The sequence below is a fragment of the Tursiops truncatus genome, chromosome 18 (assembly GCF_011762595.2).
Source record: "Tursiops truncatus isolate mTurTru1 chromosome 18, mTurTru1.mat.Y, whole genome shotgun sequence".
NCBI classification, from domain to species: Eukaryota; Metazoa; Chordata; class Mammalia; order Artiodactyla; family Delphinidae; genus Tursiops; species Tursiops truncatus.
Window position 1 is genome coordinate 34,642,471 of NC_047051.1, and position 27,101 is coordinate 34,669,571.

At 42.5% G+C, this 27,101-nt stretch overlaps 1 protein-coding gene across 22 annotated transcripts in view; it reads left to right on the forward strand.

Moving 5' to 3' along the window:
• Positions 1-27,101, forward strand: part of LOC109551851 (uncharacterized) — a 61,773-nt gene that overhangs the window by 20,651 nt on the left and 14,021 nt on the right. For 5 of the 22 annotated variants that reach the window (XR_012327698.1, XR_012327701.1, XR_012327699.1 and 2 more), the window contains one exon: positions 18,923-19,013. The exons of 2 other annotated variants lie outside the window; for them this stretch is intronic. Coding sequence is in view for 13 of the 20 variants with exons in the window: in XM_073795273.1 (XP_073651374.1) it covers positions 11,280-11,348; positions 12,131-12,182 (121 nt within the window). In the remaining 7 variants the exon portion in view is untranslated. 15 more of the 22 variants (XM_073795271.1, XM_073795272.1, XM_033843887.2 and 12 more) reach the window with 8 other exon arrangements.

Below are 27,101 nucleotides of genomic sequence, written 5' to 3' on the forward strand. Positions count from 1 at the left end.
ATTTCGCAAACAGCCTACAGTAAAGGCAGAGGTACAATCTCACATACATGGATGTTTTAATTTTTCAAAAGCTTACTATATAATTTCACTTTTAACTGAAATTTAAAATCTTGGAGGGCTCCCAAACTCTTCTTTAAATATGTGTGAAAGTGTTTGGAAAACGGTGAGCAACTGCATTCATACCAGGACAAAGGGTAGTCACTGTTATCTGGAGCACAGATCATTGGAAGATACTCACTGAGCGCAAACCTTGACCTTTGAATGTCTGAAGTGAGTGAACGGACGTCAGTCTGCTGACCACGTGGAGAGAGGGGAAGGGGAGGTAAGGATGCAGGCCTCGGGTCTACAGGCTGCGGGAGCCACAACTGGCCAGTCTTTAAGGTTAAAAGCAAAGTGGACAGACAGGTGTCTTTCAGGCCTTGGGAAATCTGTGTAAGCTTTGGTGGCCTCATGTTCCTTCAGATCCTCCGGAGTGTCCTCCTTCTTCTCCCAAACTGTTTTTGTTTATTTTTCTCTTTCAAAATTTGACAACACATAATCATGTTAATAGCACCTAAGTGAGAAAAAACAGATTTGTTCCCACGTTGCTTATGTTTACCTGCACACACTGCTTCATCCCCATCACTGTGGCTCTGTTCTTTGCCTGCACAAGAAACAAAATTGTTCTGTTCTGCGCTAGTCTATGTTTATCTCAACATCTTATGCTGTCTCGTCACAACTTAGCAGATGCTGGAAGGTTTGGCAAGCCCTTAGGTGAAGTATGTGATGTAACAAATAATTAGTCCCTTTTTTCCCCTTTAGAGTTTAAGGAGCCACTCAGACCCTGTAAAATGGACAAGACCCATTGATAGTTGTCCAGCTCTGCCTAAGGCCCTTGCAGGTCTGGCCTTGTATCACTCTGGGATTAATGTTTCTTGTATCGTGTTCTTTGGAAGGAAAGTAAGATGAGGAAGAATTTTCTCACATTTGATCGGAATGAACATAATTAAAAAGTGAAATGCTACTGCATCTGCAAAGAAATAATCACTTTACTTGCAAAGAAAATTCCCTGACTCTGTTAGTAATTGGGCTCTTGGTAATTTAGAATCAGAATCCATGACAGCTTGTGATGAATTGGCTCCTTTTGGGCTAAAGAAGGTAAGAAGTTCTAATTACCCCTGGAGTATTCCAGAGTGGGTGGAAAAGCTTGATCAAAGAGATATTGGGAGAGATATAGAAAAGCTAGCAGTGAGCAAAGATTCATTGAATTTCTTTTTAAGAATCTAAAGAATAAAATATTTCATTTGTTGTGACAAAAACAAGAGCCGGTGATATTTGAAATCCCAGAGCAAATTGGATTTTCTAAGAAAATAGGGAACTGGGCCTATGAGAAAAGTTTTACGTACCCAGAAGTCCTATAGTTAGGTTATAGAAATTGGCCTTCCTTACTTGTTAGCACACGAGAATACTGACAGCCTTGCGCCTCACTTGGGGAAAAGTATGGAATTCATACTTTGAGCGTTTAAATGTATAAGTAATTGGCACTAAGTTTAAGGCAGTCCAAAATGTTTTATTCAAATGAAAGCATAATTTAAGTTAGTAGAAATGTACTCAGGGTCCTAATGAATGAATCTACTGACCCAATCCCTTTTGGTATGCTAGCCTTTGTTTCTCTTCAGATTGCCAACAATTCCTGAAGAATAGGCTGGATTTTAGGTTGATGCATTTTATTTTGAATGGTGTGTGTTGATTTTATATATCTATATAGATGTAGATATATAGTTATAGATATAACTTCAAACTGAAAGATAAGTTGCAAGATTAGTACAAAGAACTCTTGTATGTGCTTTACCTCGATTCACCAATTATTAATGTTTAGCTTTATTTGCTTTGGCATTCACTGTCTCTCCATATGTACATGTTTTTTTCTCCTGAACCCCTTAAGGGTAAGGAGACATGTGCCCTTTTCCCTGGAAATAGTGATTACTTCCTAAGTGAAACAACATTTTCTTACCAAACCACAGCACAGTGGTCTAAGTCAGAAATTTAACATTGATACTGTTGACTGATCTACCATCTATATTCAAATTTTGCCACTTATTCCAGTAACATCCTTAATGGCTAATTTTTTCAGGCCAGGAACCAGTGTACAATCATGCATTGCGCTTAGTTCTCATGTCACTTTGGTCTAAGTATGAAATAATTCTTCAGCCTCTTTGTTCTTCATATTATTGAGAGTTTGTGACGAGTATAGGCTGTTGTTGTGTAGAAGGATCCTCATTCTGGGTTTGTCCTCTGTTTCCTCATGGTTGTTTCATGTTACGTGCTTTGGATGGGGTTCCACAGAGGTGATGGTGAGTCTCTCTGTGCATCCTTACCGGAGCCCCCTGATGGTCATCTGTCTCATTAGCATCTTGGTTAAGGTGGTGCCCACGAACTTTCTCCACTGTCAAGTTATCATTTGTCTCTTTTAGCTAATAAGTAATTTATGGGGAGATATTTTGAGACTCAAAGTATTCTGTTCTTCATCAAACTTTTGAATTAAATACTGGTTCATAGAACCAGCAATTCAGGTGGTTTTATTTGATGAAGAAGGTGAAGTGATTCTTAATGCTTACTTTCCACTAGTAGTTTTACAAGCCACCCTTCTCTCTCCCAAAGGAAAAAAAATTCCTAAAATATAAGCAGCGGAGGTGTGCAGAACAGTTCACTGACAAAAGGCAACCGTTGGAGGATATATATTCCAGGAGCTCTGAGAGTAACAAACATATTTTGCGAATGTGAACAGTATGGGCAAGTGTGCTTTTTGGTGAATCAGGGAAGGAGGAAAAGAATCCCCTGATCAGGATATAGGGACCAACTTGCACACTTTTCCTTCCCTGTCTAGTCAAGGTTGTTTATTTCTCAATAGTTGTACAAATACAGCCCTTTGGCCACACAGACCTTTAATCTAATAACCAGATCATGAACCACATAGCCTGATTATGCTTTAAAAGATGTGATATATATAACAACCTGAAGCTAAAGTTGTTTCTAATGACTCTAGCCCAGCAGAATAGCCCTGAAGAGAAAAGTAAAATCTTGGCTTCCATCTAGCCAGGTGAAAAGCTGTAGGCATCCCGAGAAATGATACTTGAAGTTGAAACGTAAGAAATGTAGGAAGTTACAGGTCATTCTGGGGGAAAAAAATAATGATTTTATCCAGCAGAGTAAAAAGCGGCAAGAGGCTGAATCATTCTTTCTTGTTCCCTTTCCCCAGTTTAAAACCATAGGTTCTTTAGGTTGAAAGTCCAGGGGTTGAAGCAGAAATCTTTAGGAGTTCTTAGGAAATGACAGGTGAGCAGGTTAATAGCCTCAGGTAGGAACAATTCTGCTGTAAAACACACTGGGGAAAATACTCCTGAATTTCTGATGAATTTAAATTGAGGGCAGTCTAACATATTTTCTAAAGAACTATGTTCAAATTAAGGCTCTGGCTGATGTTACCCAGTCGCCTCCCCCATTAAGCCATCTCCAGTTCTCCCAATGGCATATTGTTCAAGATATGGTGTCTTCCATGAGCAAGGTTCTTGTGTTTTCGGGGGCAAGATATATCAGTTAGGATTTTGTTGGTCACAATACATAGAAACCTTGGTCCCAACTGGCAAAACAAAAAAAAAAAAAAAAAAAAAAAAATTATTGCTTAATGTAACTGAACAGTCCAAAGACAAGATCCAGCCAAGATCTGGTTTACTCCAGAAGCCCATGTTGTGTATTCTTTGGAGCCAGCTTTCTGGGACTCTGCGTCTTTGTCCTCCTTCGTGTCATGCTTCATGACAACCACATTGGGGATATTGCCTCTTCAGAATAGGTCTGTAGCTCTGCTTTCCTCGCCAGAGTGTCCAGCCTCACTCTGCTTGGGCTGCCTTAGGTCAGGTTCTCGTTCCTATGCCAATGAGTAAGACCTGGAGGAAGGGACATGCTAACTGGCTGGAATACAACAGGACCCATCCTTGGAGCTGGGTAGGTGGCCAATCCCACGTAAACCATATAGAAGCCTGTGCAGTTTGCCAAATCAGTTCTGATTTTTGTTTCCCTTATGGAGCTTACAGCTTCATCAGGGAGGCAGACAAACAAATAAGCAAATGGATACAAGATATGAAGTGAAGGAACAGAGCTGTGAGAGTAAATGTCAGGGAGACACAGTCCAGATGGCAAAATGGGAAGTGACATTTGAGTAGAGATCTGAATGGTTGAGCAGGAGTTAATCAAGAAAAGAGGTTAGGGAGAGACAAAAGCCACGTGAGCATTTGGGGGAACATTTATCACTTTACTTTCTCTTAGGAGCGTTGGTGTGTGATGCTCAAAATATTGAGCAACCAGTATGGTACCCTGAAGAGGGCAAAATTACAAGTGGCCAAAGGAGGATGACTACAGGAAAGCACCACCTTGCCGTAGGTGGCCACAGATGAGTGGCCCACTGATGGTGTCTGAAGCCCACAGGGCTAGGGCTGGGGCAGAGACTGTTAACCAACTAGGATGGAAGTAGTAGATAAGTATATAAATAACTGGTATGGTAGCAGAGGCATGTACCTGCTGGAGATCAAGCCTGAGTGTACCCCCTTTTTTTCTGGACCTCTCTCCACTGTTTACTGACCACCAAACCTTACCTATGTGATATTCAATAAATGTTGACTAAACATATAGATGACTATATTGATAGCATGGGAAAATTATCTACATTCATGCCTGATTGATATTGGTAGAAGATTTCGCCCCAGAGCAAATTAGCAAATGGTTCCCTAGATTCCGCAGAGCATGTCAGACGTTGATTTTCAACTACAGCCTTCTGGGATTTGAATCAGCATCTCCCTGCGGTTTGCAAGTTGAGGGGAATCTCAGCCTGGAGACACATGTTGATTCCACGGTACAGTGTTGGAAGCCCGCACGGAGTAATAAACTTATAGTTGTGTTCTTTTTCAACCATTTAATACTTATTGACTTAATGGGCACGTTAAAAAAAAATCATGAGATGAAGCCTTAACATCTTGATTCCTGTCTCTTCTTGAAGGGGGAGAAAATTTGGGCCTGCATTTCAGCGTGGAGGTTTGTCTGCAGCCAGTAGAGGCTGCCTCTTTAGATGGTGTGCTCTAATTTGCCTTTCTTCCACCTTTCTCACTTTTCTCATATTTGTTACGTACTTGCCCTTGGGTACCGGGTCTGAAAATAGCTAGATTTAAGCTTTCTATTAGGAAACCATCGCAAGGTAAGAAGAGTATGATGATCCTTGGCATCACCCTTCTGGCCTTTTCCACTCTTTTAACCCCAGCAGCAGGAGCATAAACTTTCCAGCTGTGTGAAGGACTCAGAACTGAGCCAGAGCAATCCCCAAACCAGCTGAAGTTAGTCTGTTAGCTCTGTGCAGGCTGAAAGCTTTAAATAATCATTTCCAGTCATACCTTCTGGTCATTTCCCTTTAGTGTACAGTTTCCACCTCCAATTTCTTCTCTTACACCCTGAGAGGCTGGCCCAGAACTAACCTAGGAGCCTCCACTTGGGTGAGTAATTGTCATTAGCCTCCCTTTAGTCTCTTAAGCATCTCTCCTGTTTAGGGCTGAAGTCTAGTTCTATATGATTTCAAGTAAAACTCCCATCTGCAAGTCACTGATCCATTCCTCCAACCTTACCTAGTTAGTTAGCAAAATGGGGAATTGTATTGAGAAGATCATTATCCTTAAGCGATTTGGAGGCTTGTAGGGAAATTAAAATGTCTACATGCAATTGTCATACTCTGGGACAAGTGCCTGTCAGGTAGGGTTGCAGATAAAATACAGGACACGCGGTTAAACTTGCATGGTTTATTTCTTAAATCTGATAACCCTACCACCGGGGAAAGTGTTGGGTGCAAGGGAACACAGGTGAGGTGGACCAGGAAAGTCTTCCTAGCAGCATTGCCATTGAGGCCAACGCGAGAGGGGTTAATTCAGAAGAGGTGCAGGATAGGGGAGGGCTATGTGAAGACAGAGAATAGCACGTGTGAAGGCCCTGACTTGAGAGGTGCCCCAGGAAATTCAGGGGCCTGAGGTTCAGGGTGTGGGAATGTGGAGGGTGGAGGAGTATGTCAGGGGAAGGGAGACTGGAGACGCGATGAAGTCCTGCCATGGAATGTGGACTGGATCCTAAGCACAACGGGCCAGCCATTGTAAGGCTTGAAGCGGCAGAGTGACGTAAGATACGCATATGAGAAAAACCTTCTGGCTGGAGTGTAGTGACTGGTTAGAAGAGGGAGTCTGGAGACAGGAGAAGGCAGAGCAGTGCTTGTTGCAGTAACGATAGTGAGTGATGGCGGTGACTTTGAGGAAGAGAGAGGAATGGATGAGCTACTTAGAGGATGGATGGGTAGATGTGGGAGATGAGGGAAGAGAAAGGTCACGCATGAAGATGGTTCCACTCAGTGGGACAGGGGAGGTAGGGAGAAGTGGATACTGTGCTGCCATTTGCCTGTTTGCCTCAGACCGGCTCCCTGCCTTTCCACTGCTCTGCTCCGTGTCACAGGGCTGATCCTGTAAACCCCATCGCCCAGATCTCCTCGCCAACTCTTCCAGGTACGTTCAGCCAATGGAAAACATTGGCCAGAGGTTGGAGGGCAGGGGGAAGGGAGAAGCCAACGTATTTTCCCCTCGCCCTCCTCTCTCTGTTCGGGCAGCTGCAGCAGGACTGGTGGCTGCTTTGCTCTGAGTGGCTGCCGCACCAGGAAACCACTCCCTCTGTGCCTCCAGCTCCTGCCTGGCAGCTGTGGCAACACCACTTCCTTCTTTGCTCCCCAGCCCAGCAGTGGGGTGGGTGTGTTTTCTACTGCTGTGACTCTCTGGGATGTCTCACCATCCCATTTGGCTTTTTAGCTGTTTCATCACCATATGAAATTTGTCGTATTGAACTACCTGTAACGGGGTGTTTTTCTGAGTGGACATTCAGTAACATGGACGTGTTGGATTTGAGGTGCCTTATGAGACATTTAAATGGAGATGTTTTACAGGAAGTCATATATAGATTGAAAGGTGCAGAGAGTGGTCTTAGATGGAGACAGACTTAGCTGGTAAATGAAACTAAGGGAGAGGATGAGGTCCTTCAGGGAGATGGCATAGAGGATGAAGAGCAGAGAGCCTAATACAGAGCCCCAAGAATTACCCCAAGGAAGGTCAGCTCAGCAAGACACTGGGAGGGTGCCGAGAGACAGAAAACTGTCAGGAGGATTGGGTGGCGCAGAAGACAAGGGAAGAGATTTTCAAGACAGGGACGTTGTTTAAGATCTAGCTCGGCTTGGCGGTCACATAGATAAGGATTGAGAAGTAGTCCCCTGGACTTGTCAACGGAGAAATCATCGGGGGCTTCAGGAGATCAGTTTCATGAGAGTAGTGGGACAGAAACCAGATCGCAGTGTAGAAGAGAAGGGAGCACTGGGGGCAAGTCAAGAAATTGATGGCAAAGGAAAGAAGGGAGGGGTGGATGAATGAGAGGAGAATAGAATGGAGGAGGGCATTTCCTTGTGGCTCTTTAATCTGGCTGGGAGGGGCCAACAGAGAAGGAGAGCATGAAGATGTAGGAAGAGAGGATGGCATCCCGAGCCCAAGGAGGACTGGACCCTGTCTTCAGCTCCCACCAGCTGGATGTTCCCTTCCTGTAGCTTTCCACGGAGGCTGTGGAAGTTGCCCCTTGCCTCCTTGTATCAGCTGTCCTTGATTCGTTCGTCCTTTTCTTCTTTCTCAGCACATCTGGGTCATACGTTATGTGAAGACAAACAAATCACCACTGCTGGTTAAGTTTCTTGAAAAATCCCCCAGACAGGTACCATTTTGGAGAGCTACATATTGTGCCTCGAAAAGCCAAAGTAGCCCATTTTTCCTCTCTCATTGGGAGAGATTGCTGCTTCTTGGAGAACCCGACGAAGAGGGTGACTCGCACTTAGGAATAACGTTGCTTGAAAAGTGCAAAAGGGGAGGTAGTTTGGCTATTAGTGTCCTCTGAAGCTTGAGACTTCCTGAGAGATGGCAGACTCAGAGCTCCCATTTCCCTCTGAACCTGGACTATGAGCTCATCAAATGAGATGGTAAATAAAGTCACTGACATGGTTTAAAGCATAATTTTTTCTCTCTTTTTCATTCAGAGCAAATTTAATGGAATTTGTATACAACATATGGATGAAATATCCATACGATGGGGCTTGACCATATCCTCATGATTCCCCTTCCCTTTTCTACATCTGGCCCCTTTAGCTCTGCAGACTTAACCCCACACCATCAATCCACCCAGTCAGAACGCTGAGCGTGTCTTCCTACTTCGCATCTGGTGGTTGTTGTCACCTTGTTCTCCACTACTGCCTCCTGCAGTAGCTGTTAGGTCCACGGAGGTTGGTTCACTGTGAGCAAGTAACTGTCAACTCCATGGACAGGTGGAAGTGACTTGGCAGCCGGAATGAGCCCACCCTGAGTTAATTATACCAATGAGGGTCAAGGAGAATGGGGATGCAGCTGGTCTGCAGAGCCCCGGCGGTTCTGAGACACATGCTCCTGGATCCACACATTGCTCCATATCCAGCCTTGCCTTTCTTTGTTCTGTCTCTTGACTCCATCCAGGTTTCTGCTGTCCTTGTCCCTTTGGGGGAGGGAAGCCAGTACCAGCCCAGGTGTAGTCCCCAAATGCTTCCTACTTCCAAGGCCTATGCAGGCTTGTATATCCACTTGCTTGGGTTCCCCTGGCATTCGTGATAACAAGTTGAGTGGTTTCTGCCCTAGGCTTTCTTTTCTGGCATCCTTCCTTGCTGAAATGTCAGAGGAGGCCATTGAGAGGGCATAACCCCCTCCCCTGACCGTGGAATATACATTTTGCCCACCGTTCCCACAGGGGGAACCATTTTCAAAAACTCAGCCTTGAGAGAGTAATGTGTTCTTGAGACCATGTGGACAGTATACATGACTGAACCCTGTTAAGGTCGCTGTGTAAACTCAAGATTCTGGCGGGTGGGTGCTGAGATCTATTCGTCTTTCAGCTGACAAAGGCAAGCCTTGTAAGCAGGTTCCCTTGCTTGTTAAAACTGCCACTGACTAGTCTGGGGCAGGCTGCCTCTTTCTTCAGTCTCTCGTTGCCCTCTGTGTATAGGAGCCAGTTTTCACACCAGCAGATGATCTTAATGCTTTGTTTTCTTCCAAATATGTACAAATCAATAATTCTTTTGTGATGAAAATTATACAGCATTATGCAGAGAACTAAACATATACTTTCCATTACATGTTTTGATGTACTAGTTGGTGTTAAATAGACATCTTTCTTCACCCGTGTTCTTTGGACTGTTTTCTTCATTCATGTCTGTTTTTCTTCAGATGATTTTCTAGTAATTTATACAAATACGTGAATCTGGATAAACTAATATATTTTACTCTCTATTTCAGGTTGCATCCTTTGCTCTCCAACAATCATTGCAGTGCTGTTTTCAATATGTCCACTTAGGGATTCAAAATAACAAAAATGCTTTTGAAAAATAATGTCATAGGTTGACAGAGTAGTTTATAAATTATAGAATACACTTATGCTCTTAATTCTTCATCACAACCCTGCTTATCATGGCTGGAATTGCTGCTACACCTGTGGGGTCAGCTGGGAGCCGGCTGTAGCCGGGCTGGGGGCCTGACTGGGCCACATACCTCTTATGCCCCAGCTAGTAACTGGGGCTTGTGCTCATGGGGGTAGCAGGGCTCCGAGAGGGAGAGTAGAAGCATCGTGGGACCTAGCTCTGAACTGGCACACCATTGTTTCTGCTGCCTCCTATTGGCCATGGCAAGTCACCTAACTTCAAGGGTGGGGAAATCAACTCTGCCTCTTGATGAGAGAAGTTGGAATGTCACATTGCAAAGAGTGAGGACACAAGGAGTCAACCTGGAGCCATTTTTGCAATTTGGGATGGCGCTTGGTGCCTTCCTTGAGGAGGTCGTCCAAAACAATTTTTCAAACATCCCAGGTTCCTATAAATCTCCACCTCTGGTTTGGCGGCCCCTAAAAATTCCCAGTCAGTTTTGGTGAGGGGACACTTAGTGACAGTGTTGTCTTTCATAATGAGTAGTTCCGTTATCGACATTACATTGCTCCCCATACATTATTTATAAGGTTTCCCTGTTTGCATGTGCAAACTATTTCTGTGTATATTTTGAGAAATACATTGTACAGGCCTCTTTTTTTTTTTCTTTCAAACACCCTAGAGATGTTATAGAGGCAGTCAAAGTGTCCAAATTTTTGAGAAATTGGAAGAATCAACAGATCCCTGTATGGAATGCTGTTAACGATGTCAATTCCCGCTACAGTACCTTTCATCTGAGACACTTAGGGTCTGTTAACAGATTAAAAGTAGTAAAAGATGCCGGTCGAGAGAATTTTCATTATCTTGTGCTCTGTAAACTTGGATTTTCATTGGTTTGAATGGGCCTCAAAATGCATTTTTCTTAGTAGGAGCATAGAAGCCTCTAGCGGTATTCTTAATAAAGCAAGGTGAGTTATAAGCAATCATGTGATGGAGGGTTTATGTACCACACTCCATTTTAAGAAAAATACAATATGAAAGTCTTACCATGGAAGAAAATCTTTATATGATCTTTAAAAAAAAAAACTTCAAGAAAAATAAAGACATGACACCATATTCAGTTTAAAGTCAGGACTTACAAGCAAAGCAAAGCAAAGACAGTCTGATTAAGGCTGTTGCATTGTTCTGACATTTTTTTAGGTCTCACCCATTTCTGTGGCCTTTTTAGAACCTAAGCTTCTAGGGCACAGAGAACTTCATCTTGACGTAGGACTGAGCAAATGCACGGAGCGTTTCTCAATAAATAGGCATTAAATTCTAAGTCCAGAAGGGGCCTTGAGATGCCCTCTCTTTACTCCTTGGTAGAACTGTTTTAACCAGCCCCCCAAAACAGATTTTTTTCTTTAAATCTCAAAATTCAGAGATTCCACAATCAGAACTTACTTCTCATATTGCCTTGTGGTCTGCTGTGGGCATCTGTCGAATGGTGTGAACTCTGCGTGGGGAGCCTGGCCTACCCTCCAGGCCCACGGTTTGGGCTGCTGTGGTGCCATGCTGTGCTCAGGGGCCTTCTTTTTGGAGGTCTGGGCTCCAGTGAGCCTTGGTCATGTTCTTTTATGGACCCTTGGGTGCTTGACCACTCTGTCTCTCAGTGTCATTTGCAGGTTCTGGGGAGGATTAAATGAGCTCATGTGATATCCAGGTGACTGAGGCAGAGTAGGCTCGGGATGAATCTTTGCTTCGTTTTCATTAGCTGCGGAGAAGAGGATGACCCTAGGGATGAGCAACGTGGACTCCAGCTTGGTGCCTCTCCAACGTTAATGTGGGTATGCCTCTCTTGTGGATCTTGTTAAATGCAGGCTGGTATTCAGTAGTTCTGGGTGGGGCCTGGATTCTGTGCTTCTAATGAGCTCCTAGGTGACGGTGACCCTGAGAGCAATGGTCCAGCTCCTGCCTTTCTCCCTTCTTTCTGGAAGAGCAGGACGTCTGCCCCCCGGGAGGAGAAAATATCCGGAACGTGACTACTAGGAACCAGTTTCCCTCACAGGCAAGGGACCTGTACCACTGCTCCCAACCATTTTGTCTGAGGCGCAGCAAGCCAAAACACTGACATGCTGAGGTTTGCAGCAAAGAGGAGGTTTATTCACAGGGCAGCCAAGCGAGGACGTGACGTGAGAATAGGTCTCAAATCCGCCTCCCCAAAGGCAAGGGGCTTGGGGTATCTGTGGGATAAAGGATAAAGAAGCAGGGCAGTAGGAGGCATGGGGAGCATGAGGAAAGGTGATTGGAAAAAGGTGTGCTCATCATTGTTCTGAGCTGGCGTAACTAGGCTACAGGGCTCAGCACATTCTCAGGCTGGAGTTTTCGGCCCTCTGAAGGCAGGAGGTCAAAAGACACTTGCCCAGGTGGAAGATCGGTGGTCCTCTGCAGTCTTAACCAGCTCAGCCTAACTAGACACAGCTGATGCCAAGTTCCTGGACAATACCCGGGGCAAACATCTTATTACTTATGCTACATGCTACTTGGAGTATGTGCAAGTGTTCAAGCTACCTTAATGAGTGAAGACAGAATTTGACTAATCCTTACACATGGTTTCTCCTCCAGACAAGCAGAAGAGGCCTGTAGGCTGAGTCTGGCTCCTGGCACCTGGAATTAGAGAAGATGGTTTAAAAACGGGCTCTCCCACCCTCTGTGTGATCTTAGGTAGATAGACTATTGAACCTTCCTGTGCCTGTTTCTCCACCAGCAGCATGGGGACACTCAGAGTCCCTCTCTTGGGGGCTGTTATGGGGGTTCAGTGAGATATAGATGCATGCACAGACACATGGGAAACACCCAGTGTGTGTTACCTTCGTGCTTATTTTTATTCGGAGACCTGTGTTAGAAGATTTCTGGTTTGGACAACAAATTAGATAGGTGGTCATTACCATAGTTTATGCAACAGCAATTCACATTACCATTTGCAAAAAAGAGGTTGGTTGTCCAATGGGGATTATAAATATCCATTTACCATGAGCTACTGAACAGACACTTTACACAGTAACTTACTTCAAGTACTATTTTAGATCAATTCTCTATGTTGTCTTAAGCAGGTGTTAACCCCCAATTTCGTGAATAGTACCAAGTAAGTCACTTGAAAATCATCTAGAGCAATCTATTTCACTTAGCAAGCCTAAAGCTATAGTTCAACAATTTAATTTACTGTTCTATGACAAAAATTACTCTGAACAGCTATCCCCTGGATAAGTAATCAGCTAAAGCTAGTTTGACTGACTAAATCTGATTTACTGACTTAATAAGCCATTTGATTTAGAAAGGTCTAATGCATGTTTCTCATCCATTCTGCATTAAACTGTTTCCCATGCCTAAAATGTCTTTTTTCCCATTCGTACATGTCCAAATTCCTACTTCTGTGCTGTAGGGCTTGGCTGAACTACACCTGTCTTTAGTAAAACTTTTCTCATCTGCACTATTGGAGATCATTTTAGTCTCCTCAAGACTCCCACTGGGTTACCTCTGTTGTGACAATTAATGATTTGGTAGCATATTTTATTTTATTTTAAATAGCTTTCATTTACTCCGTGCACATCAAACAGTAAATGCTTTCTCTTAGTAAACGTGCATTAAAATTTTCTGAACTCTTCTGCTCTGGGCAAGATTCATAATACACCAGGCAAACTTAGTTAAAGAGGAGACAGTACTTGTGTTATATTCAATTGGGTGTTGATACCTAAGTGTGACTCTTAACCAAGGAGTATGCAGTAATTAAGGCCACAGGTTAAAGTTGTTTACAGTGTGTCCTAAAGTCTCAGTGGCAGAATTTAAATCTCTACTCTGGAAATTGTAGACCTGAGACAAATTACTTCCCTAAATCTCATTTCCTACATCTGAGAAAGATAATAGTATCTACCTTGTAGTAGACTGAATAATACCATTGCCCCCAAATGTCCACCTTCTAATCCCCAGAACCTGTGAATGTCACCTTAAATGGCAGAAGGGACTTTGCCAATGGGATGTAAGTAACGGTTTTGAGATGGGGAGATTCTTCTGGACTACCTGGATGGACCCAGATGTAACCACTGGTGTTCTCATAAGAGAGAGGCAGAGGGAGTTTTTACTCCAAAGAGAATGTGATGATGAAGCTGGGGTTGGATTGATGTTGCCTGAAGTCAAGGAATGCTGTCAAGGAAACAGATTCTCCCTTAGAGCCTCTAGAAGGAGGATGGATGGCCTTGCCAACTCCTGGTTCCAGCCCAGGGAAACTGGTTTTGGAAGTCTGTCTTCCAGAACCATAAGAGAACGAGTGTGTTTTGTTTGAAGCAAGCATTTTTGTAGTAATTTGTTACAGCAGCCATAGGGAACTAATGCGTACCTCATAGGAACTATTTCTCCAATTAAAATGTGTGACTGGAAACACACTTGGTGGCATGTCTGACACATGGTAGGTATGCTACCGTAGGTGATTCTTGGAAACTGAAGTCTTGGTTTTTAGGGATCATCAAAACCAGTACAATGGTTGCCATGTTTCTCCTTGTTCATCCTGGTGACAAACCTGTAGAGAGAGCTCCATCCTTTCCCACAGGACCCCACCCCTAGTACTTAGAGGGAAGCAGTTATGTCTCATTTAAGGCACCTTCCTCTCTTCCTTTCTCCTTTTTTTTTTCATTAATCTTCATCCAACTGGCCTTTCTAAATTTAAAAAAAAAAAAAAACCATTTCTCAATGGATTCAGATACTACCCCAAGTTAATATTCCAACCAAGTTCTTGTTCTTCCAGGTCTCATCACCAGAAATTTCTGAGCTGAAATCCTCTCTAGTTTCTAGGATCAGTCATTTTCTCATTTCTCCCCTCTCTAGTTCAGAGTCTTGTCAGTTTAGTCTCTTCCCTAACCACAACATCTAATAAGGTGACACAGCAAAGTGATGAAAGTCTAGACGGTCTGGTTTTCATGCTGGGTTTCTGCGCCCTACTTACTGTGTGGCATTAGGCAAGCTATTCAACCCCTCTGGGCCTCAGTTTCCCCCCAAAAAGGTGAATATTATGAATATTACCTACCTATAGGGTTGACATTATGAGGATTAAGTGAGTTAATATTTGCTAAGCACTTAGAATATTACTTATTATAGTCTAAGCACTACAATTGTGCTTGTTAATAATAATAAATGCAATTCCAAGCATATAACTTACTCAACTTTCTGTCATAACTTTGAAGTGTTGGTGTATCTGTTGGCCAGCATTGCCAATGCAATGGTAAATGAGTCGAGGCATGGGCTGAGGCATTGCTACCAGTGAGTGGTGTGTTCCCAGAACTAGGAACAGCCGTGTGAAATGGGTAGTGGTTCTACTTGGAGACGGGGCAGACTGGAAAATGACAGCCTGGGAAGGAGGTGTGGTGTCCATATCTTTGGTGTCAGAGCTGCTGCCTGCTGAAACACCGATACCGGCATAAGCCATAAAAGGGGGGCTGGGGAAAACAGGGGCAGAATGGAAAGGGAAAACGGGCAGAATGGAAAAAGGTAGCCTGGGAAGGAGGTGTGGTGTCCATAGCTTCAGGGTCAGACGTGCTGCCTGCTGAAGCACCGATGACCCCCGAAGCCGTAAATGGGGGGCTGGGGAAAAGGGGGGCAGAATGGAAAGGGAAAACAGGGGCAGAATGGAAAAAGATAGCCTGGGAAGGAGGTGTGGTGTCCATAGCTTCGGGGTGAGATGTGCTGCCTGCCTGATCTGAGAAAAGAGAGTGAAAGTGGGAGAACGTCTCCCTAGCTTCTAACTGTTCTCTAGGTCTAGCACGCACTGGACTCTGGACAGCTCAGCCTGGGTCTTGACATTCCATTGTACGTGTCACAGAGCAAGGGCTGGTGGGTCAGGGGGTGGGCTGGGGGCCCCACGCAAGCCCAGCCCCTGGAGGAACCCGGCCCAAGGGCAAAGAGTCCCAGCCCTTCTGGACTTTCTAGCGGCTGGGACTTCTCGCTGTGGGTGGCAGGTGTTTGGCACCGGATGGGCCACCATGTGGAGCCTGTTGGGGACTGTGGAAACCTTCTCCTCCAGAGCTCACCCTGCCTGGGCACTGGCTCTGCAGGCCCCTCAGCCCTGGGTATGTATCGGCCAGCCCTTCCCCACAATGGGGCCCAGAGACCAGAGCCTGCTCAGAGCTGAGTGCAGGATGCACCCAGAGCTTTCCAGGCTGTGGCCCGCCTCCTCCGTGGACCTCCCCAGCTTGTGTGCGAGCCCTGGAGACAGGAGCACCTTCTCCATGGCTGCTGAGCTGCCAGCATCACCATGAGCCAGACAGTGAAGGTTTCTGAGCAGGAGATGCAGAGCCCTGACCCGACTGGATGCTGCACCCCACGATGTCCCTTCCTGGCAGATAGGTTCTTTCTTCACTTGTTTTTCGAAATTTGTTAAAAAAACATTTAAACCTTCAACTGTTCTTCAGCGTATACAGATGGTAGTGGCTTAGCCAGGATTCGAAGCAAGCCTGTGTGATTCCAGAGCTCGTGCTCTGGACTCTGGTGCCTCCTTATCATATATGCTTCATGTGTTACTTTTTCTTTTTTTCTTAAAGTCCTTATGATACTTATCCCTATGTGCCATACCTGTAATGAACACATACACTGCCCTGTAGTAGGTGCTCTTTTGTTCAACGTGTGAATTGGTCATCCACCACACTGGGTTCTAATCTCAGAAGATAGGTCAGGGACCACCAGTTGTCAGCATAGCACCATCCCACATTTCTAATTGAGGCTTGCAGCCTAGATTTTTCCCTTTGATCTAGTTTGAAGGATCCAGGTATGTAAAGCTTATATTCGAGATAAATCAGGGACTATCCTGAAAGGAATTCATCAATGAATTATTCTGTATGGATTAGAAGCCAGTTTCTCTGGCCTTCGTGGAGTATATCCAGTAAGGCATCTCATTCATGTCTAGAAAGCAAGTATATCATTTATTGCAACTTCAGCATGGAGCGATGTATTGGTTTAAAATAAAGTACGATCAACAGAATCTGGTCATTGTGAGTATGCCGGCTGGGTCCACTCTTTACTACAAATATGTAACTGTAGAGCTTCTTATGCCCCGGAGACACACCCTTGTGTGTCTAGGACAAGGGAAATATGTGTTGTTATTCAGGAGCTGGAAGCTACAGCATGACAGGAAAGAATTGAAAAATCCTGGTCTTGGTCTACACATCACTTTACCTTGTTCGAATCTTGTTTCTTTGGCTTGCTTCATTGGAGTGTTTTCTCTCTCCTGGGACTGACATTGTGTGTTATATATCAGGCATGTAACATGTAGAAGTTTCAGAACCCAGAATCATATAGATCTGTAAAAATTTATATATTTTAGTTTAAAATCTATTTAGAAAAACACTGGGCATAAGTCATATATTCCAAAAGTAGTTTGACCCTCTGCTCATGAGATTCTTTTTATGGTATGTTAAAGCAAATTTGAACTTCCATCCTCAATAAACTTTGAGGTTGGAGGACACAAAAGCTTTTGCTCAGACCTAAATTCTGTCTGAAAAAAAAGGGTAAATATTATAAGCCCTTTCTCACCTCTCCAAGAGCAGAAATGATTTACAGCTATGGTATTGAACCATAATTTCCTGATCTCATTTGAGAAGAGTTCAGTAAGAAACAGTGTCTTGATTTTTCTTTGTTTGTTCCCTGTTTTCTTGTCTTGCTTACCAACAATCCACTGTAATACATGAGTGAGTATGGTAGCAGGCTGACTGTTCCCTGGAGCTCATTAAATGAACTGTTTTTCCTAAAATGACTTTTGTCTCCTTGTTTTCAGCCCCTCTTCTTTCGTCTGCCCTTTAGTATAAACAGAGCTCAGCAAAAGCTGACTGGCTTTGTGCAGACCCTACTTAGGGTAATCTTTTCTTCATTATTTTATTCATGGCCCCTCCATTTCATTGTCTTCTCGAAATATGTTGAAATCTTTCTGTGGTTGATGACTTCCACAATGTCTTGGCTTTTATTGGTTGATGAATTTTGGTATTTCTACAGTTTTATTTAAATATGGTTTCAGGAGGACCAGAAAGTAAACATATTTCCTAGTCTGCCATCTTGAGCTGAAAATCCCTGGTGATTTTAGCATCCAGTGTTCCCATGGGAAAACACCCAACCTTGGCATTAATAGAGGTAACACTCAAGATTTCAGCTTTTCTTCAGCAATCACTAAGCATTTAACATGTGGTCATTTCTAATGGGAAAATAATAACTATCTCATGGCGTTGATTTGAGGATTAAATTAGATAATGAAAATGCTTTGTAAGGTTTAAAAATCTATAAAAATGTTTGTTATTATTTGATTTGTTGCTATTTCAGCTTTAGCTGACAGTTGTTTATGACCTTGCATATGTGAGAAAATGCCCTCTGGTTTATTGTTTTGAAAGCCAGAATATATTTTTCAATAGCTCAATGGAAATGGCATCGTTTGTGAAGATTAAGGGTGAAGGCATAAATGTTTCTTGACACCTATCACTTTATAGTGTTTTCAGGAACTGACTCATGTATTCCTCTTCCAAATTTTGCTGAGGACCTCCTACCAGCCAGATGCCTTCCATCAGGTGTTGGAAAGCATTTTCTGGATTTTAGATATCTTAGGCTCTGTGGGCCATATACAGTTTCTGTAACTTCTCCTCCTCTTTCTTCTTCAACAAACTTTCTGAACGTGAGAACCATTATTAGCTCTCAGCCACACAGTTCCAGGCTGAGCACCTGATTTGATTTGTGGCCAATATTTGCCGATCCCTGCTCTGCGTCCTCACTGAGGAGGAGGCGCATGTTTGAGTAAATCACTTTTTTGGATCAACTATTGGTCTTCTGGGGCTTGTCCTTATTCTCCTGCAGTCTCTAATCATCATGGCATCCAGAGAGATCCTGTTAAAACATAAGTCAGATCATGTCACTCTAGACTCTTCAATGGCTTCTTCACAGGAAAAGTAAAGTCCTCAAAGTGCCTCCACAGCCCTAGAAATCTGGGCCTCTTGACTGTTTCCTTCTCCTCTCCACTTTGCTCGCTCTGTTTTCCACACACTGACATCCTTTCTGCTCCTTGGATACTCCAAACCCACTCTTGCCTCATTGCCTTTCCATCTGACTGTTCCCTCTGCTTGTACTATTTACTTCCCAGATATGTACCTTGCTCCCTCTCACAACCTTAGGTTCCCTCTTAAATTTTATCTTCCCTAGAACACCCTCAGTGATCACTTAATTTCAGATCACAGCCTCTTCCTACCAGGTAACAATCTCCATCTCCCTTCCCTGCTTGCTGTTTTTCTCCATCACTTACCTGATATACTAGTTATTCTGCCCATTTATTCAATTTTTATTTATGTATTTATATTTATGATTTTATATTTGCTTCTTTACTTTTGTCTATCCCCTCAGCTCGAGAGAGGCTATATTCATCTGTGTTAATCACTGCTGTGTTTCCTGAACATACCTATAAAACATACTGAAGAAGGGTGCCTGAAATTTGGTAAGGAATCAATCAATTTTCTTGGCTGAATGAAGGAATGTGTTCATAAATTAATGAACAAATCTCTGGGGTTTCTGAATTAAGGACTAATGGGAAGAGGAAGGCAAATGGTTGGGACAGGGTACTGCAAGCAGTAGTATTTGGAGTACTGTGATAGCTATCCTAATAGATAACATTTTGTTCATTTAAATAGTTTTAATGAGAGAGCTGGGAACTAGGGACACACAGCATCAAGGTTTTTATAATGCATTCTGTAGAGTTCTTTTTAAGTGTGTACAAATATCATTGAAAATATATGCATGCATATAAACCTCTGTTACTTTATTCAGTGCTTTACAAGAGCCCCTCAAGGAAGGGGTAGTAGCAACTATCAGTATCCTTCCTTTATGTTGAGCTTAATTTATTCAAAGTTACATTGTAGTTTATTTGTAACTGTGAAACTAGACATAGTTATTTAGTAGGCCCTCCCTAGAAACCTATCACGTTAATAAAACCAACAGAAATGTGTTCAGTTTCCAATGGTACACACACTGCAGACTCTGTCTTGATCACTGTAGCTTTGTAGTATAGTCTGAAGTGAGGGTGACTGATTCCTCCAGCTCCATTTTTCTTTCTCAAGATTGCTTTGGTTATTTGGGGTCTTTTGTGTTTTCATACAAACTGTAAAACTTTTTGTTCTGGTGCTGTGAAAAATGCCATTGGTAGATTGATAGGGATTGCCTTGAGTCTGTAGATTGCTTTGGGTAGTGCAGTTATTTTCACAATGTTGATTTTTCCAATCCAAGAACATGGTATATCTCTCGATCTGTTTGTATTGTCTTTGATTTCTTTCATCAGTGACTTACATTTTTCTGCATAGAGTTCTTTTGTCTCCTTAGGTAGGTTTATTCCTAGATATTTTATTCTTTTTCTTGCAATGGTAAATGAGAGTGTTTCCTCAATTTCTCTTTAAGATTTTTTGTTATTAGTTATAGGAATGCAAGCAATTTGTGCATTAATATGTATCCTGCTGCTTTACCAAATTCGTTGATTAGCTCAACTAGTTTTCTGGTAGCATCTTTAGAATTCTCTGTGTACAGTATCATGTCATTTGCTCAAAAGTGAGTTTCACTTTGTTTTTTTTAAATTAATTAATTTGTTTATTTTTGGCTGCATTGGGTTTTCATTGCTGTTTGCAGGCTTTCTCTAGTTGTGGGGAGCAGGGGCTACTCTTTCGTTGCAGTGTACAGGCTTCTCACTGTGGTGGCCCCTCTTGTTTCAGAGCACAGGCTCTAGGCACGTGGACTTCTGTAGTTGTGGCATGTGGGCTCAGCAGTTGTGGCTCAAGGGCTCTTGAGCACAGGCTCAGTATTTGTGGCACATGGGTCTACCTGATCCGCGGCACATGGGATCTTCCCAGACCAGGGCTCGAACCCATGTCCAGTGCATTGGCAGGAGGATTCTCAACCACTGTGCCACCAGGGAAGCCCTACTTCTTCTTTTCTGATATGGATTTCTTTTTCTTCTCTGATTGCAGTGGCTAAAATTTCCAAAATTATGTCAGATAATAGTGATGAGAGTGGGCACCCTTGTTTTGTTCCTCATCTTAGAGGAAATGGTTTCAGTTTTTCACCATTGAGAAAGATTTTGGCTGTGGGTTTGTCATATATAGCCTTTATTATGTTGAGGTAGGTTCCTTCTATGCCAGTTTCTGGAGAGTTTTTATCATAAATGGGTGTGAATTATGTTGAAAGATTTTTCTGCATCTTTTCTGATTAGCATATGGTTTTTATCCTTCAATTTGTTAATATGGTGTATCACATTGCTTGATTTGCATATTTTGAAGAATATCATACCTGGGATAAACCCCACTTAAACATGTTGTATGATCCTTTCAATGTGCTTGGATCCTATTTGTTAGTATTTTGTTGAGGATTTTTGCATCTATGTTCATCAGTGATATTGACCTGTAGATTTCTTTCTTTGTGACTTCTTTGTCTGGTTTTGGTATAGGGTGATGGTGGCCTTGTAGAATGAGTTTGGGAGTGTTTGTCCCTCTGCTATATTTTGGAAGAGTTTGAGAAGGATGGGTGGTAGTTCTTCTCTAAATGTTTGATAGAATTCACCTGTGAAGCCCTCTGGTCCTGAGCTTTTGTTTGTTGGAAGACTTTTAATCACAATTTCGGTTTCAGTGCTTATGATTTGTCTGTTTATATTTTCTATTGCTTCCTGGTTCAGTCTTGGAAGGTTGTACTTTTCTAAGAATTTGTCCATTTCTTCCAGGTTGTCCATTTCATCGGCATATAGTTGCTTGTAGTAGTCTCTCATGATCCTTTGTATTTCTGCAGTATCAGTTGTTACTCCTCCTTTTTCATTTCTATTTCTGTTGATTTGAGCCTTGCCCCTTCTTTTGTTGATGTGTCTGGCTAATGGTTTACCAATTTTGTTTATCTTCTCAAAGAATCAGTTTTTACTTTTATTGATCTTTGCTGTTATTTCCTTCATTTCTTTTTCATTTATTTCTGATCTGATTTTTTGATTTCTTTTTTATGAAGAAATTTGATTTCTTTATGATTTCTTTCCTTCTGTTAACTTTGGGGTTTTTTGTTCTTCTTTCTCTAATTGTTTTAGGTATAAGGTGAGGGGGTTCATTTGAGATTTTTCTTGTTTCGTGAGGTAGAATTTCATTGCTGTAAACTTCCCTCTTAGAACTGCTTTTGCTGCATCCCATAGGTTTTGTCATCGTGTTTTCACTGTCATTTTTTTCTAGGTTTTTTTTTTTTTTTTTTTGCTATATGTTGGCCTCTTACTGTTGTGGCCTCTTCTGTTGTGGAGCACAGGCTCCGGACAAGCAGGCTCAGTGACCATGGCTCACGGGCCCAGCCGCTCCACAGCATGTGGGATCTTCCCAGACTTGGGCACGAATCCATGTCCCCTGCATCGGCAGGCGGACTGTCAACCACTGTGCCACCAGGGAAGCCCTAGGTATTTTTTGATTACCTCTGACTTCTTCAGTGATTTCTTGGTTATTTAGTAGCATATGGTTTAGTCTCCATGTGTTTGTATTTTTTACAGTTTTTTTCCTGTAATTGATATCTAGTCTCATAGCGTTGTGGTCGGAAAAGGTACTTGATACAATTTCAGTTTTCTTAAATTTACCAAGGCTTGATTTGTGACCCAATATATGATCTATCCTGGGGAGTGTTCCATGTGTACTTTAGAGGAAAGTGCATTCTGTTGTTTTGGTTGGAATGCCCTATAAATATCACTTAAGTCCATCTTGTTTAATGTGTCATTTGAAGCTTGTGTTTCCTAATTTATTTACATTTTGGATGATCTGGCCATTGGTGAAAGTGAGGTGTTAAAGTCCCCTACTATTATTGTGTTACTGTTGATTGGCTGTTACATTTGCCTTAAGTATTGAGGTGCTCCTATGTTGGTTGCATAAATATTTACAATTGTTCTATCTTCTTCTTGGATTGATCCCTTGATCAGTTTGTAGTGTCCTTCTTTGTCTCTTGTAATAGTCTTTATATTAAAGTCTATTTTGCCTGAGAATTGCTACTCCAGCTTTCTTTTGACTTGAATTTGCATGGAATAACTTTTTCCGTCCCCTCACTTTCAGTCTGTGTGTGTCCCTAGGTCTGAAGTGGGTCTCTTGTAGACAGCATATATACAGGTCTTTTTTGTGTACCCATCCAGCCAGTCTGTGTGTTTTGGTTGGATAACTTAATACATTTACATTTAAGGTAATTATTGATATGTATGTTCTTAGTACCATTTTCTTAATTGTTTCTGGTTTGTTATTGTAGGTCTTTTCCTTCTTTTGTGTTTCCCTCCTAGAGAAATTCCTTTAGCTTTTGTTGTGAATCTGGTTTGGTGTTGCTGAGTTCTCTTCACTCTTGTTTGTCTGTAAAGGTTTTAATTTCTCCATTGAATCTGAATGAGATCTTTGCTGGGTAGTGTAATCTTGGTTGTAGGATGTAGGTTCCCTTTCATCACTTTAAATATGTCTTGCCACTCCCTTCTGTCTTGCAGAGTTTCTGCTGAGAGATCAGCTGTTAAGCTTATGGGGATTCTCTTGTATGTTTATTTTTTGCTTTTCCCTTGCTGCTTTTAATATTTTATCTTTGTATTTAATTTTTGGTAGTTTGATTAATATGTGTCTTGGCATGTTTCTCCTTGGGTTTATCCTGTATGGGACTCTCTGCACTTCCTGGACTTGATTGACTGTTTTCTTTCCCATATTAGGGAAGTTTTTGACTGTAATCTCTTCTTATATTTTCTCAGACCCTTTCTTTTCCTCTTCTTCTTCTTGGACCCTTATACTTCGAATGTTGGTGCATTTAATGTTGAGTCATAGGCCTCTAAGACTGTCTTCATTTCTTTTCATTCTTTTTTCTTTATTCTTCTCTTCTGCATTTATTTCTACTATTCTATCCACTATTTCCACTATTCTATCTTCCAGCTCACTTATCCATTCGTCTGCCTCATTTTTTCTGCTATTGATTCCTTCTACAGTGTTTTTAATTTCACTTATTGTGTTGTTCATCATTGTTTGTTTGCTCTTTATTTCTTCTATGTCCTTGTTAAATGTTTCTTGTATTTTCTGTTCTATTTCCAAGATTTTGGATCATCTTTACTATCATTACTCTGAATTCTTTTTCAGGTAGACTGCCTATTGCCTCTTCATTTGTTTGATCTGTTGGGTTTTTACCTTGCTCCTTCATCTGTTGCATATTTCTCTGTCTTCTCATTTTGTTTAACTTAATATGTTTGGGGTCTCCTTTTTTTTTTTTTTTTTTTTTTGGCAGTATGCAGGCCTCTCACTGTTGTGGCCTCTCCCCTTGTGGACCACAGGCTCCGGACGTGCAGGCTCAGCGGCCATGGCTCATGGGCCCAGCCACTCTGCGGCATGTGGGATCTTCCCAGACCGGGGCATGAACCCATGCCCCCTGCATCGGCAGGCAGACTGTCAACCACTGCGCCACCAGGGAAGCCCTGGGGTCTCCTTTTTGCAAGGCTGCACATTCATCATTCCTCTTATTTCTGGTGTCTGCCCCCAGTGGGTGAGGTTGGTTCAGTGGCTTGTGTAGACTTCCTGGCAAGGGGAATGGTGCCCATGTTCTGGTGGGTTGGGCTGGATCTTGTCCCTCTGGTTGGCAGGGCCATGTCTGGTGGTGTTGTGGGGTGTCTGTGAACTTAGTATGACTTTAGGCAGCCTCTCTGCTAATGGGTGGTGTTGTGTTCCTGTCTTGCTAGTTGTTTGGCATGGGGCATGCAGCACTGGAGCTTGCTGTCCATTGGGTGGAGCTGCATATTAGTGTTAAGATGGAGATCTCTGGGGACCCGTCACCGATTAATATTACATGAATCACCAGAGACCTCTTGGTGAGGTCTCTGGTGATCCATGAGTCTGTCTGGTGTCCTGGACTCGGCTCTCTCGCTTCACTGGCTCAGGCCCAACACCCAGCTGGAGTACCAAGACCCTGTCAGATGCAAGGCATAGAAGAAAAGGAAAAAAAAAATAAAATAAAACCAAACAGAGAGAACTCCAAAACAAATGGTAAAAACAAAACTAAACAGAGAAAGTCACACAAAGAAACATACATATACACACTCACAAAAAGAAGAAAAAAAAAAAAGTACAGACTGAACCCCAAGAGAAATGGTAAAAGCAAAACAGAAAATCACACAAAGAAACATACACACACACACTCACAAAACGAAAAAAAAAAGCGAACAGACAGAACCCCAAGACAAATGGTAAAAGCAAAATTAAATGGCAAAATCACAGAAAGAAACACACACACTCAGAAAAAAGAGAGAGAAAAAAAAAGGAAGAGAGCAACCAAACCAATAAATAAACCCACATATGAAAACAGACACTAAAAACTAAACTAAACTAAACATAAAACCAAAAACAAATCAAATGCAGAAAGCAAACCCCAAGTCTACAGTTTCCCCCAAAGTCCACTGCCTCAACTTTGGGAACACTGATTGTCTATTCAGGTATTACACACATGCAGTGTTTACCAAGCTGATTGCAGGGATTTAACCTGCTGTTCCTGAGGCTGCACAGAGAGATTTCCCTTTCTCTTCTTTGTTCACACAGCTCCTGGGGTTCAGCATTGGTTTTGGCCCCACCTCTGCATGTAGGCCACCCTCAGGCGTCTGTTGCCAACCAGACAGGAGGGGGTTAAAGCAGTGGCTGATTAGGGCTCTCTTGCTCACTCAGGCCAGGGAGAGGGAAGGATATGGTAGTCACAATTGGAATGCGGGGCATGCCTGTGGTGGCAGAGCCCAGCATGACATTGCAATGTTCAACTCCCAGGGAAGTTGACCCTGGACGACAGGACCCTGGCAGTGGTGTGCTACACAGGCTCACACAAGGTGTGGGTAGTGACCTGCGTTTGCACACAGTATCTTTGGGGGCAGCATTTGCAGCAGTAGCGGTCTGTGCCTGCCTCTGGGGTCCGAGATGATAGCCACTGCTTGCGCCCATCTCTGGAGCTTGCTTAGGTGGTGCTCTGCTGCCTGTGGGTACACAGAGCAGGAAGCCCCTCTCCTTGTGTACCCCGCAACAATGGTCTCTTGCTTCTCCTGCACGTCCAGACTTTTCCCGGACTCCCTCCCAGCTAGCTGTGGTGCATTAGACCCCTTCAGGCTGTCTTCATGAAGCCAACCCCAGTCCTCTCTTTGGGGTCTGCCCTATGAAGCCCGAGCCTCAACTTCCAGCCCCCACCTGCCTCAGCAGGTGAGCAGAAAACTGTCTCAGATGGTGAGTACTGGTTGGCACCATTCCTCTATGCAGGAATCTCTCAGCTTTGCCCTCCTCACCCCTGTAGCTGCGCTCTCCTCTGTGGCTCCAAAGCTTCCCCCACCACGCTCCCTACCAGTGAGAGGGATTCCTTGTGTGTGGAAACGCTTCCCCCTTCACAGCTCCCTCCCATAGGTGCAGGTCCCATCCCTATTCTTTTGTTTCTTTTTCTTTTGCCTTACTCACATATGTGGGGATTTGCTTGCCTTTTTGGAAGTCTGAGGTCTTCTGCCAGTGTTCAGTAGGTGTTCTGTAGGAGTTATTCCACTTGTAGATGTATTTTTGATGTATTTGTGGGGAGGGAGTTGATCTTCACGTCTTACTCCTCTGCCATCTTGTAGGTCTATATAAATGTTTTCTTAAGCCCAGTTTATCACTGATACAGTCATCTTCCTTCTGTCTCCCTCTACCACTTTTCTCTTTTATCCTTCCTTATTTCTTCTTTTTCTCTTTTTTCCTTTCATTTTGGCATTGGTTTCATTTTTACCATTTAGGGATTTTAATACAAAGTTCAATTTTAGAGTTAAGAAGAGAATGCAGTGATAAAGTAGTATTAGTAGTAGTAGTAACTGTAACAAGTGGCAGTAACAGCAGCAGGATCAACGTTATTATCATCTTCATTATCACCATGATAATTTTCACCTTAACTCATGCAAATGTTGCCTGATTTTAAATACCAGCATTGTGTTTACCTAAGTGTGTAGTGAAATTCCCTTCCTTAATTTATGAAAATGTCATCATAGAATAAAAAGACACAATGGCAGAATTTGGAATAAATACGTATCCTTATAGAAGAGTAGGAAATTAAATACAGTAAGAATTGTTATATTTTTAAAGCTTTGGTGAGAGACCAAAAGAACTTAATATTGTACGTTAGATTTTTCGAATATTAGGGGATTTAATATAACTTAATTTTTCTGGTACTTCATTTGAAATAGTTCTGCTTCTTCAGCATAGTAGAAATTGATTAACTAGAAATACAGCTTGTCCTGATTCTTTACTAAATTCCACATCATATAAGTTTAAAGTTATACAGACTTAAAGTCATACATTAAGTTGATGGGTAATTTAAAATTAGAAAAAAGGCATGTTCAAAATATTGACTTATTTGTAACTATTTTTCTCTGCTTCTCATGTTCACTTTAAATATATCAAACGAAGTGCTCACATAGTAATAGAGACAGTCAGGGTCTAAATGAATAGATAAAAATTTCAGAATAAATACGAGAATTAATATCTCAAGCCCCCACCAAAATTTCTTGTTTGAAAATATATTATGACAGATAGGA